Below are 18,717 nucleotides of genomic sequence, written 5' to 3'. Positions count from 1 at the left end.
AGACAGGCAGAATTTACCACAATATAAGATCCCACCACACCCACACCCTGTATTGACTATCTCTAAGTATGCCGCTTAAGGGATGCGGGTGGCACTGTGGGTTAAACCACAGAGTCTAGGGCTTGTCGATCAGAAGGTCGGCGGTTTGAATCCCCGTGACGGGGTGAGCTCCCGTTGCTCGGTCCCTGCTCCTGCCAACCTAGCAGTTCGAAAGCATGTCAAAGTGCAAGTAGATAAATAGGTACCGCTCTGGCGGGAAGGTAAACGGCATTTCCGTGCGCTGCTCTGGTTTGCCAGAAGTGGCTTAGTCATGCTGGCCACATGACCCAGAAGCTGTACGCCGGCTCCCTCGGCCAATAAAGCAAGATGAGCGCCGCAACCCGAGAGTTGGTCACGACTGGATCTAATGGTCAGGGGTCCCTTTACCTTTAAGTATGCTGCACACATTTCTTAACACCCTTTGCCGTTTTAACTCATTTCCTGTTTTGTGACAACATTGCAGTCTCTTCCTCATTGCATGGCTGATTTTGTCAATGGTCCCAGATAGCACCCCACAATCCCCTGGGGCTGCTTAACCATGTTTAATGACACCTTGGGGCCTGTTTACAGCAGTTCTGAGCAGGGCAGGGGCTACAGAGCTGAAGGAGTTGGCAGGGCATCCTGAGAAGCAGGCTGGTCTAGGTATAGTTGAGGAGAAGCACACATCGCTTCCCTACTTCTGGTCTCCTGGTTGACCTGGTACGACCAAGGAGGGTGGATTTGTTTGCTTAAGGCAGGGGCGAGGAAACCTCAGGCCCAACAGTAAAATGCATCTTTCTGGAACTTTCTATCCAGTGGCTGGAACTCTCACCAGTCCATGTTCGCCACACACAATACACCCCTCATTGTCCCCGTGCCACACTCTCCTCTAAAGTTCCTGAACCATGGTCATTAATTTTGCTTGCCTCGAAGGGGGATAGAGATATGTGTCTGTTTTCATGGTGGGAATGTAGCCTCTCAAACAAAGGCACACCTATTGTTCTGCTGAAAAAGGTTCCCCACTTCAGGACTTATGGTGTGTAACTTCCAGGCTCCTCCACAGATTGTGTGCCTAAACATTTTTGTTAATGCAGAGTGTTTTGTTGACAACATTTTTTTAACCTTTTTTTCTTTTTGAAGAAGGGAAGCACCACTGAGAAATTGTCTACTACTACTTCTCCGCAGGGAAAATGACCTGAAGGGTTCTGAGTGTGGCGGTTCAATTCTCCATTCTCTGATAGGTTCAGGGTGACCACCAGATATCAGAGAACTGATACAGTGGTACCTCGGGTTACAAACACCTCGGGTTACAAATGCTTCGGGTTACAAACTCCGCTAACCCGGAAGTAGTACCTCAGGTTAAGAACTTTACCTCAGGATGAGAACAGAAATAGCGCACCGGTGGCAGCAGGAGGCCCCATTAGCGAAAGTGCGCCTCAGGTTAAGAATGGTTTTGGGTTAAGAACGGACCTCAGGAAGGAATTAAGTTCGCAACCCGAGGTACCACTGTACTGCTCTGCTGGAAACCCCTCTTCCTATTTGCACTCGGTCCCCTAAATCCTTTCCTGGTTCATTTGTAATTCTGAGAGATTTCTGTAGGGAGAAGAAAAAAGCCAAAAACTTTTGATTTTAAGCGTATTTGTTCGGGTCAATTAAGCAAAATAGAAAATGCACATCTGACTGAGTTACTTTCCTAAGTGGTTGATTTGGCTAAGCAGTTATATAAATCCAACTAATTGATTTAGGGAGTCGAGTGGAAATATTTGTTTCAGATAGGATTCTTTTTAAGCCTTTGTAAACTCATTTGCTGCTCCTCACACTGTTTCAAGTATCTTGCATTAAAAGGGGGGCTTGTTGCAAAGATTCACAAGGCCTTTGCGATTTTTAATGACCCTGGACAGTATTTCCTTTTGGGTTTGATTTCCGTTCCCTACCCGACCCACCCCCGCCACGCATAAAGTATTGATTTTTGTTAGTCTAAGGCAAAGCTATGTGTGCTTCTCAGTCTCAGCAGCAGACAAATGGCAGAGATGTACGCAGCTGTCAAATTGGCTCTGACGTCTGTGAGATATATAAACTGTAAGGAGCTGCCTTAAACCACAGTCCATTAAGTTTGTCATGCATTCTCTGCTTTGACTGGCACCATTGCTTCAAGGTCTTAAAGAAGAGTATTTTTTTCCAAGTCTGCCTACCTGAGATTTTTTTTATCTGGAGAAACTGGGGTCATTGGTCTGCTAAGCATTTGCTCTCCCGCATGAGTTATGTGCCCTTTTCAGAGAGAGGCATGTACAATTCAAGACACGCTCTGGCTTGTGAAACTGGCAATTCCATATGATGATATCTCTACACCCCTGGCACAAGTGGACAATTTAAAGATATCAGCAAGGCAAGAGACATGGAAGATGGACACTCATGTTCCAGGCCTTTGGGTGCTTCGACCTGAGGCTATGTGACTGGGCAAAGGATATATAGGCTAGTGAGAGAGACAGAGCATATTCAATTTTATAATCCACTGGTTGAGCATACATTGTTATAAACAAAACATTTCCCCTGTGGCTTTTCTATCCCCCCCCCTTGAATATTCTATAATCATAGCTCTGTTATTACCAAGCAGTTTTTAGCTCATTATCATCAAATCCCACATATTTTGCTTCCTTCCTCTACGAAAACAGTTTTTTAATCCCACTTCTACCCAATGGGGAGTTAAATCTTTAGCTACAGCCTTCTTGCATCCAGCAAGAGATTACGGACCAGTATCCTGTACTTCTCTTTTACTCGGTTGTGCAAATAATTTAGCGGCTCTGCCTGTGGTATATTGATTAATGTATATTGTGTGTGTGTGCGCGCGCGCACACACATGCACATACGCTTTCAAAATTCTTAGTTTATTTTTTATTTAATGAAATTTATACAACGCTTGATTCTAAAAGTGCTCAAAGCAGTTTACAAAAAGATGAAACAGTAAAATCAAGGGGGGAAAAAACCACAGCCCTACTTCAAAACATACAAAAGTCCAAAAGTGAAAACAGATTAAAATTACCTCATCTTTCCAAGCACCTAGGTAGAGGAATGTTTTTAACAGGTGCCAGAGTCTCAAACCCACAGGTGATCATGGTTATGTTTTGTCTGTAGTAAAATCTGTCCATGATAGTAAATGTGCTGGATAAATGTGAAACGACAAAGAAACCGTTTGTATAAAGCTTTCTTTGTATAATTACCTTTGACATTATATTATTGTGAACAAAATGAAAAACAAAAAATGTAGCTGACCACTACTCTCTCCAGGAAGTAAGGACCATAAAAAACAATCTATAGCTGCCTGTTTTGTGAACAGAGTGAAACCTATCCTATGTACTTCAGGTCTTTGCTGTATTTGATGAAATAGTGTGGATTGGTCACTTAGACGATTACCCACAAATAATATTGTTGTTTCTTATTTACCCCACAAGGTTCCATCCGCAACCTGTCATACCCTATTGTGTTCTGCCCGTAATCCAATAGGCCACAAAATGGCATACAAGCCCGAGTTGGGAATCCTCTCTCAAAATGTTTAAACGTCCTCTTGTCAACAAAGAGGTTTTCCCAAGGTGGATTAAACAGAGCAGCGAGGTGCTTTGACAGGTCTTAGTGAAAAGTGTGTTCTGCAGTTGTGGTCATATTTCTGAGAGCGCCATACCCCAGGGACCAAAAGGCTTCACTTCCTGAGAGGATACGGCCTAGAACAAAACCCCAGAGCACATGAACATAGGGGATGTCTGTATGATTCATATTAGGACGTGGTAGACTGCCTTAGGTTGCAGGTGTTAGGACACCATTAAAGACAGTAAATTGTCCGTTATCGTGTTTATTATTATATTACCACCAGTGGATGCCACTTGGATTTTCTTCCTCAGGCCCACAGATATCTTTGGCAAGCTCTGGTTGTATACATTTCCAGCATTGTCCCCAGTTTTGTCAAGCGCTGCAAGCATGATTCATATTTCTGGTAAAGCATAAGGCAATTAAAATGGAACCATGAAATTTCTTGCACTGTTTTCTCATTACTGTTTGTTTGAATAATGAATGCCTCAGCTGTAGCCCATAAAGTGATTGCATTTTCTTCTTCTTCACTTTTGCAGGTTGTCTTAGTCTTCGCTCTTAGTATTGGTGCTCTTGTAATATACTTCATAGATTCGTCAAAGTGAGTATTTTAATACATTTCCTGTTCCCTTCCGCCCTCCCCTAAAGCAATTATGAGACTTTGTATTGCTCCATTCATCTACTTCAGCTCAAAGCTTTGTACTCATCACCTGCATACAATAAGAGAAAGGGGGGGAAACACTAACACGTGACACAGTCTCCCGGGCTTAAGTTTCAAAGAGAATGGGGGAAGGTCTTGTGTAATTTTTGCCATATTTTTATTTTTCATGTTTTGCTGTGGGGTGAGAGAAAAATAATTCCTGTTTTCAGAATATGAGGAATGTAGACACATTTTATTCTTACAGTCAGCAGGTTAAATATCTGTTCACACACATGTATTTTTTAAAATGAGTATAGCATGGCATAAGACAGGAGGAGAGGGGACCTCATGGAAAATTAGATTTGTAAGAATTAAAATAATTGTATGTACTGTGGACCAAATTAGACATTCTGGGTAAATGCATGGCTACAACTCAAGAATGCCACCATTGCAACTAATCCCTCCTCCTCTGCACTACCTATTAGAACTTCCATCATATTGTGATGTTATAACATTCCACATTTTACTGCCATTGGCAGTTAATGATGCCGAGTAGGAGCCAGGAATGTGGAACACTGTGACATCGCAACACAAGGCAAGTTCAACTGACATGAGTGGGAAGGACACAGCCATTTGCAGTATCAGCGGCACACTGTGGGCATTATCGAAACCAAACTAGATACTGTGTTGGCATTGTCAGGCCAAACCACATACCGCAATAACTAGTCTGGTATTGCTAATAGAACCTAAAAGTCAAAGAATGAATTCTGCCATGTTGTTGTTTTTCCTGTCTCTTGTGGAATGCAGAATCCTGAAAACAATATAATATTTTATTTTATGGTTAGCAATCTCCATTTATGTCAATCAAGTAGGATAATACTGTAAATGTGTTTCAGAAAGTGTCACTGTTTCATCACAGTGCCTTTCTTTAGTACAGTAACTCAAAAGGAGCACTGTGTCTTTATGTACAATTATATGATTATAATTTATTTTTGATCTAGTTAATAATCACATCTGTAGTCCCACCTGCAAGATGACCTAGCATGGCTATGGTGTTTGCCCGTAACAGCCTTCCCAAACTTGATGTCCTCCTAACGTTCTCAACTAAAAGTCCCATCTACCCCAGCTAGCACAGCCTATGATTGAGGATGATCCCTTCCAACTCTACAATTCTATGACAGAAGTTGGAGTCCAAAATATCTGGAGGGTACCTGGTTGGGGAAGGCTGTTCCAGATGATTGTGTGCACCAAATATTACTCTTAGTTTTGCTTGCTTCACACACAATCCACCGAAAGCAAAGCAGCTCCAAGTGTTTTGACTTCAATGGGAGAGACTGAAGCAGGTGGCTAGTTCTTCCATTGAACTCAGTATTACTGCTTCAGTTTGGTTGGATCATGCCCGTTGTTTTGTAGGTTCACGCCTGAGATGTAAATGTAACAAACATGTCGCATACATGCCTCTCATATGGATGTATTCGTCAGAGAGTTAGGATTGGTTGCCCTATAATGTGCGGATGTCTGTGTGTGTGTGTGTGTGTGTGTGTGTGTGTGTGTGTGTGTGTGTGATATCCTGCTGTCTGCTGTGCAAGGCAAAAAGCAGGGGGAATCAGGTGCAAAAGCCATGGCACCTCCGCAGCATCATGCCTTGTAGTGTTATCCCAGAGCATTACAGCACCCCTCTATGTAGCCCTTGCATTGTATCAAATATTTTGTGATCTGGTTTTCATTTCGAAAGCAGCACATTCAATGCAGTTGAACAAATTACCCTCTTGAGTGCCCCCAAAAGGCAAAACTCTGTTGTTGGGCTAAAACATCAACACCCTCTTGTTTAGCTTGAGGCCTCCTTTCTTCTCCCTCCTTGCTGTGCTCAGCTTCATCTGTCGCCGCTGCCACTTTATTCTGTTGGCTGTGGCAACCTACCTGATTTGAATATTTGTCTGTTATGTCATCATGTCAGATGTATAGTGACATCAGCAACAGACTGATGTTGGTCACCACAGCCCACATCAAGAATGTGGACAAATGAAGCAAAAGTCACTGAGTTCAAAGGGTAGGGGGTGGCGCCAGGAAAAAAACCAGCACCTAAACAATGTGAACATGTCCACAACATATGCAAAAAAAATTCCCCCCTTCAAGAGAAGGCATGTCAACATTAACCCCCCCCCAAAAAAAAAGTAACTTGAAGGTATGTAATTAGCTATGGGGTTTCCCCACCACTATGGAGCATGAGGCTAGGCTGACCACTGGTTTAGCTGTGCCATGAAAGATTAGGCCATTAGTCATATATGGGAAGAGCAGGATTGTGACTGGAATGGAATAGTGGTGAAATTATATCCATACCATTCTGTGGGCAGGATAAGGGAATTCTCTTATAACACTGGAATGTCACAACCACCTAATACGCAGATTTAATCCATAAATGAGCATTCCAAGACCAAAAATACCAAAAAACCCTTTCTGAGTATGGGCAGATGCAGAAGTGGCAAACACCAGTGGCAATTTCAAAGACTTCCATCTCATTGACACACATGGGAAGGAGACAAAGGGAAGGAGAGAAAGATAGAAGGTTGGAAACATGCTGAACACAGGACCTCATTAGCTAAGTTGAGTCTGGCTGATTCTGCAGCACGCCTATGTGTGGCAGGAGGGGAAGTCTCCTATGACTAAATAAAATTGCACTTCTGTAGGAAAACGTACTTGCCTTTTTCCTGACTATTGTTCATTTTTTATGTCAGAGCTATTGTGAACTACAGCTACTTTCTTTTGATCAATGTTAATCTTTAGTCACTTTCTTTTTTTAAAAGCATTTTATTTTCACTTTTTAAACAGTATTCTTATACATTCACATCATTTTCAGTTTTTACACTCCTGGGATTATTTAGACCCCTCATACTTCCCCCCCACCCCTGGTTTCCAATTTTTCCCTTTTTTTTTTTTTTTGCACCTCATTACATTTTTCTAAAATCTTTAGTCACTTTCTGTTGTTGTGTTACCTGATGCTTTTGAATGGAAAGAAGCACAACATGAGGTTTTCATCTATTCCAAATTTACTGTTCCTGGGGCTTGCTCAGAGCGGAGAGCAGAGTGCCTAAATCATCATAATAATAATCATTTTGGCTGTGGAAAACCAGGCAGGTGGGCATCCCCAATGCTCAGGATGCAGTGGCTGCTGGTCCATCCTCTTAAGGCTGCTGCAGAAAGGCAGCCTCCATGTTGTTGTTGTTGTTTAGTTGTTTAGTCGTGTCCGACTCTTTGTGACCCCATGGACCAGAGCACGCCAGGCACTTCTGTCTTCCACTGCCTCCCGCAGTTTGGTCAAACTCATGCTGGTAGCTTCAAGAACACTATCCAACCATCTCATCCTCTGTCGTCCCCTTCTCCTTCTGCATCAGGGTCTTTTCCAGGGAGTCTTCTCTTCTCATGAGGTGGTCAAAGTATTGGAGCCTCAGCTTCAGGATCTGTCCTTCCAGTGAGCACTCAGGGCTGATTTCCTTAAGAATGGAGAGGTTTGTTGTTCTTCAGTCTCCATAGCATGTTGCAAAATATGTTCTCACACTGTGGATGCCAAAGACGATTGCTGTGGGCAGGTGGTGTGGGGCCCTTTGGAGAAGGGCTGCAGCTCATACAAGCGTAAGAACAGCCCTGCTGGATCACATCAATGGCCTGTCCAGCCCAACATCCTATTTCCCAAAGTATCCAATAGCCTAATTCTCCATGAATTTGTCTAAACCCCTTCTAACACTATCCAAGTTGGTGGCCGTTGCTATATGTCACGGGAGGGAATTCCATGGTCCAGCTATGGCTGTGTAAAGATATACTTTGTTTTGACTGCCCTGAATCTGCCAGCGTTCATAATACTGGGTTCTGGTATTATGAGAGAGGGAGAATATATTTTTTTAATCCACTTTCTCCACGATGCCTAATTTTATACACCTCTTACCATGTTTTCTTTTACACCCATTTTTGTTCTAAAATAACAAATCCTTAACCTTTCCTGATACGGGAGTTGCTTCAGCCTCACTATCATCCCAGTTGCCTTTGCTGAAGCCTTCTCAGCTCTACGATAGAAATGAACACCTTATTTCAAGTGTGGTTGCGCCATTGATTTGTGGTGGCGTTATGAAATTGGCAGGTTTATTTTCACTTCCTTTCTGAATGTCCCTCGGCATGGAATTCAGCTTCTTCACCAACAGAAACTCTCCCCCCCTTTTTTCCTCATCTGCTGAGAAGCCCCTGAATGTTTATCACAAGGCACCACTGCACTGCAGAAGAATTGTGTGTGTTTGTGTTCCAGGACACGCACTTGTTTTATGTGGGGCACTGGCCAGGCAAGTTAAACCTCACTATCTCCCTTTTTGGAGTGAGTGTTTGCTCTGTTCCCAATGGCAGCAGCTAGACTCAAATCAAGACACAGGGTTGGAGGTTTGTTAGAAGCATTTTGGCTGTACCACCTGGCTTCACGAATTGCTGCTGGGATGACAATTTATGCCTGCAATATGATCACACAGCAGTGAAGGGTTTGCACCCAAAGATTCCTTTTAGGTCTCCTGTTTCTGCTGCCACTTTGGAACAGCCAGAAAAGAGGATGGCTGGCCAGTTGGCTTGTGTTGTGAAAGGGTAGACTACTCCTGTGCGGGCAGCATGTCTAACTCCATTTTCAACAAACCACTTTTGTAAAATGATATGGATTCATCTCTTGTTTGGATTCTGGCCGAATCCATTGCCGATTGCACTAGAAGCTCCGGGTGTTGCTTTGTAGTACAGCAGAGTTATTGTTGATAACTGAATTGTTTTGAAGAGCCTGCTTGCTTTGGGAGCCCTAGCCTGTGGGGTTTCAGAAACTCTTTGATTAAAGCATTTAATTTCCCCTCCTTCAGATAAGGAACTTTCCCTAATAATAAGAGATGCCCCTGGGATAGCTTGAACTTTATATGGGTTTCTTACTCAGTGCTTTACATCCGCTCCTAGTCTTGCTTTTCACCTTCTGAAAATAAGAGAACAGTGAATGAACGCTCATATTAAGAAAAAGAAAAAAGCCATCTTGAAAAATGTCAAGCTAAGTTGCTATTGGTATCTACACACCCTTTCCTTTTTTTGGGGGGGGGGAATTGCCATCACTAGCAACACAGAAACACTGTGCTCAGCACTCTGGAGGGAGACAGTCCAGCTCGATTTCTCACATTAAGGGCTGTGCAGAGGTCTATTAGGCCAGTGTACAATCAAAGCGAGTGAAATATTACCCTATTAAAATTCCCAGTGAAGTCTGCTGTTTTGTAAAGTCATGCCAAAAATTTCATGCCGGCGCATTTTATCAAGTCTACATTTTTGATGGGTGAAAAACTAAAGTATGGAAAGTCAACAAGAAGGGAGAGAAAAAGCCAGGAAAAAGCAGAAAAGCCAATAAAGAAGAGCACCCGTAATGGAAAATGAAAACAGTAATGGAAAATGAAAACAATAATGACCAATAGAATCTTGTGCAGAAGAATGGAAGATGTGATAATTAAGTATGTTGCAAACACTTGGTCACGTTTAATAAACAGTAGCAAAACCATGGACTGCAAATAAAATGTTTTGAATGTGTTGCAAAGTGCATTATACAATTGTGACACTAGATGGCAACTGTGAGCTATAGCTAATTCAATGCATTTTTCAAAACAAAACAAATTTTTTTTAACAAAGTTTTAAACGTATGTAGATTCCACCTATGTGGTCTTATGTGGTACAAAAGTATCACCCGCCAATGAAAAGGCAAAAAATTATGAAATATCACAGAATGTGACAGTCTTCTTGTCCAATGACAGCAGAGGTTTCTGCCCATGGAAGGCAAGTCAGCTAACCTGTTTTCTCAGGTTGCAACCACAGGCGTGGAAAAGAAGGCTTAGAGCTATCTTGACTGGTACATATTCCTGCTTGTTGGCCCCTTTGATTGATGCTGAGTATTAGGTGGCTTCTTCCGATTTGCACTACTAATTGTGAAATAGTGGAAGCTGCAGCTCCATATCATTACGGGTTAAAATTATTTTGGAAGGGCTTTTCCTTTTTTCTGTTTCTTTGCTTTAAAATACATATTTTTATCAGTGGCTGTCTCAAGGAATCTTTTGAGTGTTTAAGAAATTTATCCATCCTTTCCAAGGCTCATTGTTGAAGTCTTTTCTTCCTTTTGTTTACCTTCCTATGGTGTTGCTCAGGTCAAAGCCAGGTTATGCATGGTACAGAATCTGATCCTACAGCTGATTAGAAGTATCATATGTCTTTTCAGCACATCTTACAGGTTATTGTAAAAAGTTACAGCTGTTCATATATGGCCCAGTGACCTCGGCCAGCAAGAACCAATCCTATTCTTTTGCCATTTATGTTTTTGTTGCAAAAGTACAGTGCTTTATATTACATCTGGGTATCCTATTAAAACGTCATGTAGCATTTGACTTTGACTGATTTATGCTACGTATGTTATCTCCAGTGTTTTGCTTTCTTTGTTTGTTTGTTTTTTACAGTATTGTGTTCTTTTCACTTTTATATCAGGAATGTGGAACCTGTGACCTCCAAGTGTTATTTTGACTCCAGCTCCCATCAGCCCCAGTCAGTATGACCAGTGGTGAGAGCTGATTGAAGTTGCAGACCAGCAGCACATGGAGGGCCACAGATTCCCCATCCCAGAGACAGGGGCATATCCCCCATATTTTATAAGTGTTCGTTACCCAACGAGCACACGGCCAGTCCTCATTTAGATGTTTTTGGGATTATCCCTAAACTTATTTTTGTAGTTCTGCAAACCCTGGGGTTCCCTCCAGCTTACTGATCTTGTGCACGATGGAGCCATTTTGACCGCCTAAAGACTGGCACTCAGAGATACGTGTTGTTTTCTTTGAGTTTCTGTGCTGCTGGAACGATGCATCCCAAAACTAGAAACACTCTGCTCTATTTCTAAGCACACCTGAAGCCTATCATGTCTGAGACTTTTTGCAACTCCTTTCTCCTCAACATTTTCTTATTTGGAATCTTGCATTTTGCTTCTAAGAGTGCCTTCACGAGCCTTCCTTATTCATTCCCTCTCCCCCCCCCCCCATGGGAAATGATTTAGTTATGCACACAGAATTAGTGGCATACTTCTTTACACATAAAATTGGTGCAGTGCAAACTGTAAAATAAGCCTGGGTGATTTCAGAAGCAAATTTTCTGTGACAAACCATTTGTCAAAACAGGAGGATTTGCAAGGATCACTGCCTTTCAATGTGACAAAGCAAAAAATAATCAGATCCCCATTATCAGCTTTCAGCAAACGTGACCTTGCTTATTTCCCGCTCTCCCCCCCCCCCCCCCGTGACAATTTGACAGATGTAGCTTTTGGGAGACCCCAGTAGTTAATGAGTCATCTCTAGTTAAAAATAGACTTCCCCACAGCAAGGACACCCATTCCATTTTTTTATGCATTTGTCACCACTGATGGAGTCATAGCACCAACTTTGCAGCATTATGGTTGGAAGTCTGAGGGGAGCCTCTCCTTGCTGTTGTTCATGATTCGAGGCAGTTCTAAAACTACTGCTTTGGCGGCTAAAGATAGACAGTGGGCAATATGCAGTACATTTAAATAAATATAATTTATCAGTAATGTTAGCTATTGAAATTCTAACTCGGGAAACCCAGAAACTGCCACCCCAAGTCAAACCGATTTGCTAATACAAAATAAAAATCATGAGCTGGGAAAATACATACAGTATGTATGCATGCATGTGTGAGAGCAAGAGAGAGAGAGAGCGCTTTTCTATCTCTGTCCCTTCGTAACAGTAATGTGAGAACATTTGCAGAGGACATTGGTTGAGCAGGCCGAGGAATACTTTGCCCTTTCCCCACTCATTGCTCCTTCCTTGCAAATCTGTTTTGTGCCAGAGTTTCCATTTCTTTCCCCCCACCCTGCCGTAGCTGACTTTGAATGACTGTGAACAAGCTGATGGTAAAAGCTTGTGGAGTAGGAACCGTGGGGAAAATCCCCCCCCCTTCCTGCTCACCTACTAATTCCACCATCTCTGCACGACATGCATAAGCATGTTGTTCTACCTTCAGAAGGTTGCTACTCTAGCAGCACAACTGCCCAACCAAAAAGGCATCTGTGATCTACTCTACTTATCTTTCCATGTAGGGCAATTCCTACTGCATATCTTCAAACTACCTTCAAGCTGACTTGGGGACAGATGGCAGCAGCCCAGGGCTAAATGCTATAAAAATACAATATATGCAAAAGCCTTTAAGGAGCACCATATGTTAGAACTCCCTTTTAATGTCATAATTAAGACTGAATAGGTTTTGCATGTTCAACAGGAAAACTGAATGTGGCTATTACGATTATATGGCTTTCAATACTGGCTACATGTTATTATGTAATAAAGGCAGTGTCCTTTATAAGCAAACAATCTTGTTCAAAATACATTGGGGAATTTAAAGTCTAAATGAATTCAATTGGGGTGGGGAGACGATCATTCTCCTGTTTGAGATGAACAATCACGCCAAAAGGTATTGAAATAATGTTTAATACATAATCAGGTTCTCTCTGCCCAGAACAGTGAAGCAGGTTTTCAAGTGGGTAGATGGAAAGCCAGATACCAGCTTGCTCAGAGGGTTATTGTCACGAGTCCCACAGCCCCATCAAGATCAGACATGGTAATGATTTTTAAAACCCTGACTGGCTTAGGTCCAGAATACCTTGAAAATCACCTCCTCACAAGCCAGCATGTTTGCTGCCTAAAAATAGGGTGAAGAGGTCCTTCTCTATGTTCTTTCTGCAGTGAAGGCTCTGTTGGGGAAGATGAGAGAAGGGGCTTCACTGTGACCTTGCCTAAATCGTGGAACAAGGCTCGGTTGCCTGCTTCTACTACAATATTTGCCGTACAGCAACCCTGTTTTTGTTTTAGGCAGGCTTTTTGTTCATCTGATAGATAATTTTATTATTCAATGCCTCTGCTGCACCTGTTTTTATTGTGTTGTATTTTCATAGCGTTGTTGTATTTTAGTGTTGGTTTTAATAGAGTTAGCCACCTTGAGTGGTGCAATTAACACTAGAAGGGCAGGGTATAAAGGTCTGTATAAATAAATAAATAAGGAGCAGTACCCTCGAAGTTCATAAACCATGGGTCATTCACCCTTGGGCAGGGTAGAATTTATAGACTAATCTCAGCATAGAAATAACTCCATACAGCTATGCATCCCTTGAAATCAACACACTTTCAAGTTACATATTTTTGCGTAGATTGCATCCATTGTTGTGCTGTGCAACTATCCTTGTCACATTATATCCCGGAACTAAATAATAATTTATGTAACTCTCGGCATATTAATATAACTCTTTGCAGGTTGTCAGTGGAACACATGGGAGACATAGACTAATGGGCATAAAGCAGTTTAGGTAAAGAAAACCTGTTGCTAAACATTATTGTTTAAATTTCAGGTCAGCTATTTCCAGGACTTAAATGCAAAAGTGTCTCTATCCTAGCTAACACTTCAAAATTTCTAATAAATCAAAAAACAAGTTCTCACATGCCTTTTTGGAGCCTGATGTTTTAATCCCAAATGTTTTACTGCGGGAAATGCAATGTGACACCAATGCTCCGTTGGTGCAAAAGCCCTTTTTTTGTACTGTACATTAAAACTGAGGCAGATCCCGGTGACCTTATTGTACCTTTAGGAATGAGCCTCCAATTACTTCTATTTAAAATCCATTTCCCTTTCTAACCTGATGTGTCCCCTGGTTTGGACAGTCATACGAATACCCTGCTTAATTAGATGCCTATCTTAATTTCGTTATAAAATGCACTTCTCTCAACAGAGGGAGAAGAGATAATAATTCATCACCTAAACATTGCAAATGCAGACGTGAAGCACCCTAATGAGTATCTAGCTGATTTTGCTTTTTAACTTCATGTGTAAGCTGCTGAGAAACATGGTAGGAAAACTCTCTTTTTTATATTTAGGCAAAGGGATACTGTCATGTTGTGGGTTTGGGTGTGTTTTCCCCTAGTTTATGACTTGACATTTCCTGCTTCGGCATTCTATAATTTCATTGTGGACCATTTCAGGTTTAACTGGATTTTGCTCATCACATGAGCAAAACCTTTGCTTGGTCTTTTCTTTCTTCCAAATAACATGGAGAGATGGGAATCCTGTGGCCCTCAGTATGCCATTAAACTCCATTCCCTATTAGCCCCAGCCACTGGGATATTGACAGCTGGGTTCCCATAACCTCTGGAGCATCACATGTTTCCGGCCCCTAGTATGGTATAGTACCCACAATATACAGACATCTGCCTACTTCCCCACAGTATACTGTAAAAGATTCTACCCAATTCAAAAGGAGAAGGTGAAAATTCAACAAAGGCATGCTGCTTTTGCAAGCAGCCCTGTGTGTTGTTGCACCCAAAGAAACTTGCTTTTAACAAGAACCGTTTGGCTTCTTTCTGAACGGCAATTGAACAAATATCTGTAGTAACCTTCCAGAACAACAACACTACCCAGAAAGGTCAATGGTTGGGAATGATGAACGATATATGGAAGTGCCTTGCAGCATAAGGTACCCATTAAGAAAAACTGTGTGAATTAGGGGTGCTGCAATAATACGCAGATTTGATATTGTTCTTCCAGGTGTGGACAACAAGCCTGAACCCCTCTCATGTCTGATTTTATCAGTGGGGGAAGGGGAAATATATCAATGCAGACGCTTAAGCAAGCTAGCTTATGAATGGGGGTGTGCATTTGAATATGGATCCCATTGGAAGTAATGGACGGCATCCACGTTTGGATACATTTCTGACCATACAGCTGATTTATGCTGTCTGCTCCTATAAGCAAGGACACTATGAGCAGTAGCCAAGACCAAAAGGGCAGAAAAGAAGAAAGCTCCATAGAGAGAAAGGGGCAGTTTTCACACATCCCTTGTAAGAAACAGTATATCGTGTTTTTGTGTCACACTTGTTTATGGGCAAGTAGTCTGCAGCTAGTCAAACAGACTGTGCCCCAAATAAACAGGGAGGTTATCAAGTAAATTGATAGGAGGAAAGAGAGAACTTTCACAGTGAGAGCTATTAACACTCATCACTTAGGTATGTATTCTTCCACTTCCTCCTCTTTTGGCAGAGGGAAACCAAACTCCTTGCCAAGTCCAACATGCTCTCTTAGTGTCCATTGCTCCTGTGTGCCAAGTGCTACTCTCTTTCAAACGGCAATTTAGGGGGTTTGGGGAGAAAAGCTGGGTGGAGTCAAGGTAATTAAAAATGTGGTGGTTTTACAGCTTTTGAAATATATTGCGTGGTGTGAATGGAGTTGAGCCAGTAGGTTGTTTATTAGGCATGCTTTGCAGTTTATTTGACTAAAAGGGCAATAAATCTGTTGGTATACTCCACATGCCCTGTAACAGTATTGATGCTAAAAAAACCCCCTGAGCCTATTATTCACTTCCTAATGAACATGTGGTGCTCCCATTAATATTAAAGGCCCCTTTGCATCTGCATAAAAAAATAAAATACACTCCTAAGGGAGCATGAGGACAAGATGATGATGTTGGTGATGATTCAGTAGTAGAAGAAGCAAAATTATTAGAGAACTCTGATCTTTACTTTTTAAAAATGATCTATTTTTGCTTTTTTGCAGTTTGAGTTGTTAATGGTGCAATTTTAGTTATGATATTTATTAATGCATTCTTCAGCGATATGTGAGGTGACCCAAGAGACTGTCAGGGACAGGAGAGAGCTATGGGCATCTCTACTTAAAACAGTACGCAGGGAGGGATGCGTTCTCAAGTCCAGCAGAGTCACTGAGCTCAGGTGCTACGATTGGAACAGGAGAGACTGAGTTGTATTTGGGAGCTGGCAACGTGGGAAACAGAAGGAATGCCTCTGTTGTGACCAGGCGGAAGTCCTATCTGGAGACTTCATATTGAAGCAAAGCTTGGGTTGGGGGAGTCCAGGAACAGACTCTGGGGAGGCAAGGCAGGAGAGGGGTCCACTCCTGTTATCTGCACAATCCCTTAGATCAAGGTTTCCAAAACTTGGGTCTTCAACTGATGTTGGTTTACAACTCCCATCATCCCTAGCTAGCAGGACCAGTGGTCAGGGATGATGGGAACTGTAGTAAAAAACAACAGCTGGAGAAAGTTTGGGAAGCTTTGCCTTTGATGCCAAAAAATTTAGGCCTGCATGCCCTGCTGTCTGTGTGAATGGGGAAAACATGTGCACATGGAATGTGACCGCCCATCAGCGTGTCTCATTTGGGGCTGAGACATCAGGGATGTTAGAAAGACTTTCATCCACCATAATTTTCACTAATCTTTATGAGTGGGGCACATTGGTTAGCAGAAACTGGGAAAGGCTTCAAGCTGCATTGCTTCCATTTATCAGCTTAAATGAGAACTTCCACTTGGTTAAGACTTTCACCTTCTTTGAAAGGAATGACTTCCATTAGGGAATAAATGTGATTAATAGTGTTTCCCCGCCTCCTCCAGCCCATTACAATGTCCTGAGTCTTTGTGCTGTGCTAAAATCTTTGTGCGAGATGAATGACCCACAGTGGTCACGTTGTGGATTTCCTCCCGTCAAGTGTCACTTTTTTCCTCCCCGGTTAAGCCATGGAAATGGAATTATTTGAGACAGGCTGCCTTCATAAATGATTTTTATAGTAAGAAATTGCTTTTCAGTCTCAATCTCAACAGATCTGACCAGACAAGTGGGTTTCACTGGCTAAGGTGTTCTCATCACAGCTACATATTGAAGGCAGCAAGAAGGCTTTGCAAAACAGCTTATAAGCAGAGTAGCTGAAGTTGTTATTCACGAGAATGATGAGAGGACTTGCAATTGGTTTTGTGCTAGTGTTCCTCAGATAATTCCACCCCCCGTTTCACAAAACTGAGTGACCTTGCTCCTTAACTGAGGAATTTCAGTTACAGAAAGGTAGCCGTGTTGGTCTGCCATAGTCAAAACAAAAAAATTTTTTTCCTTCCAGTAGCACCTTAAAGACCAACTAAGTTAGTTCTTGGTATGAGCTTTCGTGTGCATGCACACTTCTTCAGATACACTGAAACAGAAGTTGCCAGATCCCTCTATATAGTGAGAAGGTGGGGAGGGGTATTACTCAGAAGGGTGGTGGGAATGGGTGATTGGCAGATAGCTGTGAGGAATTTCAGTAAGTCATTCTGATTATTTTTATTGGGGGGGGGGTGTCCTCCCTCAAAATGGAAACCTCCCAATGCGATTTGAGTTCACTTCAGACAAATCTGGTAAAGGCCAAAGAATATATGGATTTCCCTACATACGCTGCAGGTTTTAGGAAGAATCTTCATTTTCTTATTTTTCAGTCTGCCTTGCAATTTCTTGAATGTTTCACCTGTTTCCAAACTTGGGATTATTATTATTATTTCTTCAAAATTTCAGTGGCAGCTCTAACAAGAGGGGTATTTCATATGACACATTTTCCTGTGTGAACAAAACAAGAAAATGGGGACATGTCCATCCCCAGTTATGTTATTTATATTTTCATGCCTGTTTTCTCCCTACCAGACCTACCCTGAAGTGACATCTAATCTGTAGTGAGCAAAACCCTATGTGAAGCAGGTTGCACTCTCAAACTAGATATACATACCTTAAAAGCAAAGCAGGCTTGTTCAGGGTTAGATAGAAAGGAGGGAGGGGTGGCAGCAAACAGGCAAGCCTGTCAACAATTGTCTGTGTTTCCAATGTTGTATTAGAAAATATTAGCCCATTAATTCCATTGCTGTATATTGATCCATACACAGAAAAACAACTCTCAGTATCAACAGCTCTGGAAAAGTGTCGTCTCTGATAAACTACAAAGAGAGTAGTTTGATCCTATGCAAGCTGGAATGTGTATTGATCTTTCAGCATCGCTCCACAGCCAGCTTTCATCAGTTTTAATAGCTGTCACTGTTTCGTGAAAAGATTTAATATGTAGATTTGCATTACTTGCATAGAAATTAAAATATGCTGCACAGGGTGATATGATGCCATGTGAATGTAGGGATTACAGAAGCTGTTACATTAGAAATGAAGAGGGGGAAGGAAGGAAGGAAGGAAGGAAGGAAGGAAGGAAGGAAGGTCTGACTTTTAGGCTTAGACTGCAATACTTACTGGGGTTTTTTGTTTTTGTTTTTACAAAATACATTACATTTCTAATGCCATTTTGTCTTCTATCAAGATTGATATCTAAATGCCACATAAGCTACCTAGTTATGTTTTTGAACCTGGGTCTCCACCCACTTCAGTTCCGGAACCAAACAGGGATGATACCAAGCAAGGACTTGGTTTGTGGGACTTTGGTGAGAGGAGGAAATGGCAAGAGCAGCCGGACCTAAAAGATACCCATGGACACTCAGTTGTCCAGACCAGGTCACATTATAAGGCTTTACTCTTATGAAAATCTTCCAGGTCATTGCTGCTGCTGCTGCCTTGCCAAATTTGCTGTATTCTGCCTTTGCCAGAGCCTAT

At 42.0% G+C, this 18,717-nt stretch overlaps 1 protein-coding gene across 19 annotated transcripts in view; it reads left to right on the top strand.

Annotated features, from left to right (window-relative positions):
- KCNMA1 (potassium calcium-activated channel subfamily M alpha 1) overlaps nt 1-18,717 on the top strand; it is a 536,674-nt gene that overhangs the window by 236,536 nt on the left and 281,421 nt on the right. For all 19 annotated transcript variants that reach the window (XM_053388116.1, XM_053388113.1, XM_053388117.1 and 16 more), the window contains exon 3: nt 4,137-4,198. In XM_053388116.1, the coding sequence (XP_053244091.1) occupies nt 4,137-4,198 (62 nt within the window). The remainder of the gene's footprint in view (nt 1-4,136; nt 4,199-18,717) is intronic.

The sequence above is a fragment of the Podarcis raffonei genome, chromosome 5 (genome assembly GCF_027172205.1).
Source record: "Podarcis raffonei isolate rPodRaf1 chromosome 5, rPodRaf1.pri, whole genome shotgun sequence".
NCBI lineage: Eukaryota > Metazoa > Chordata > Lepidosauria > Squamata > Lacertidae > Podarcis > Podarcis raffonei.
This window is presented reverse-complemented; position numbering and strand designations above follow the sequence as displayed.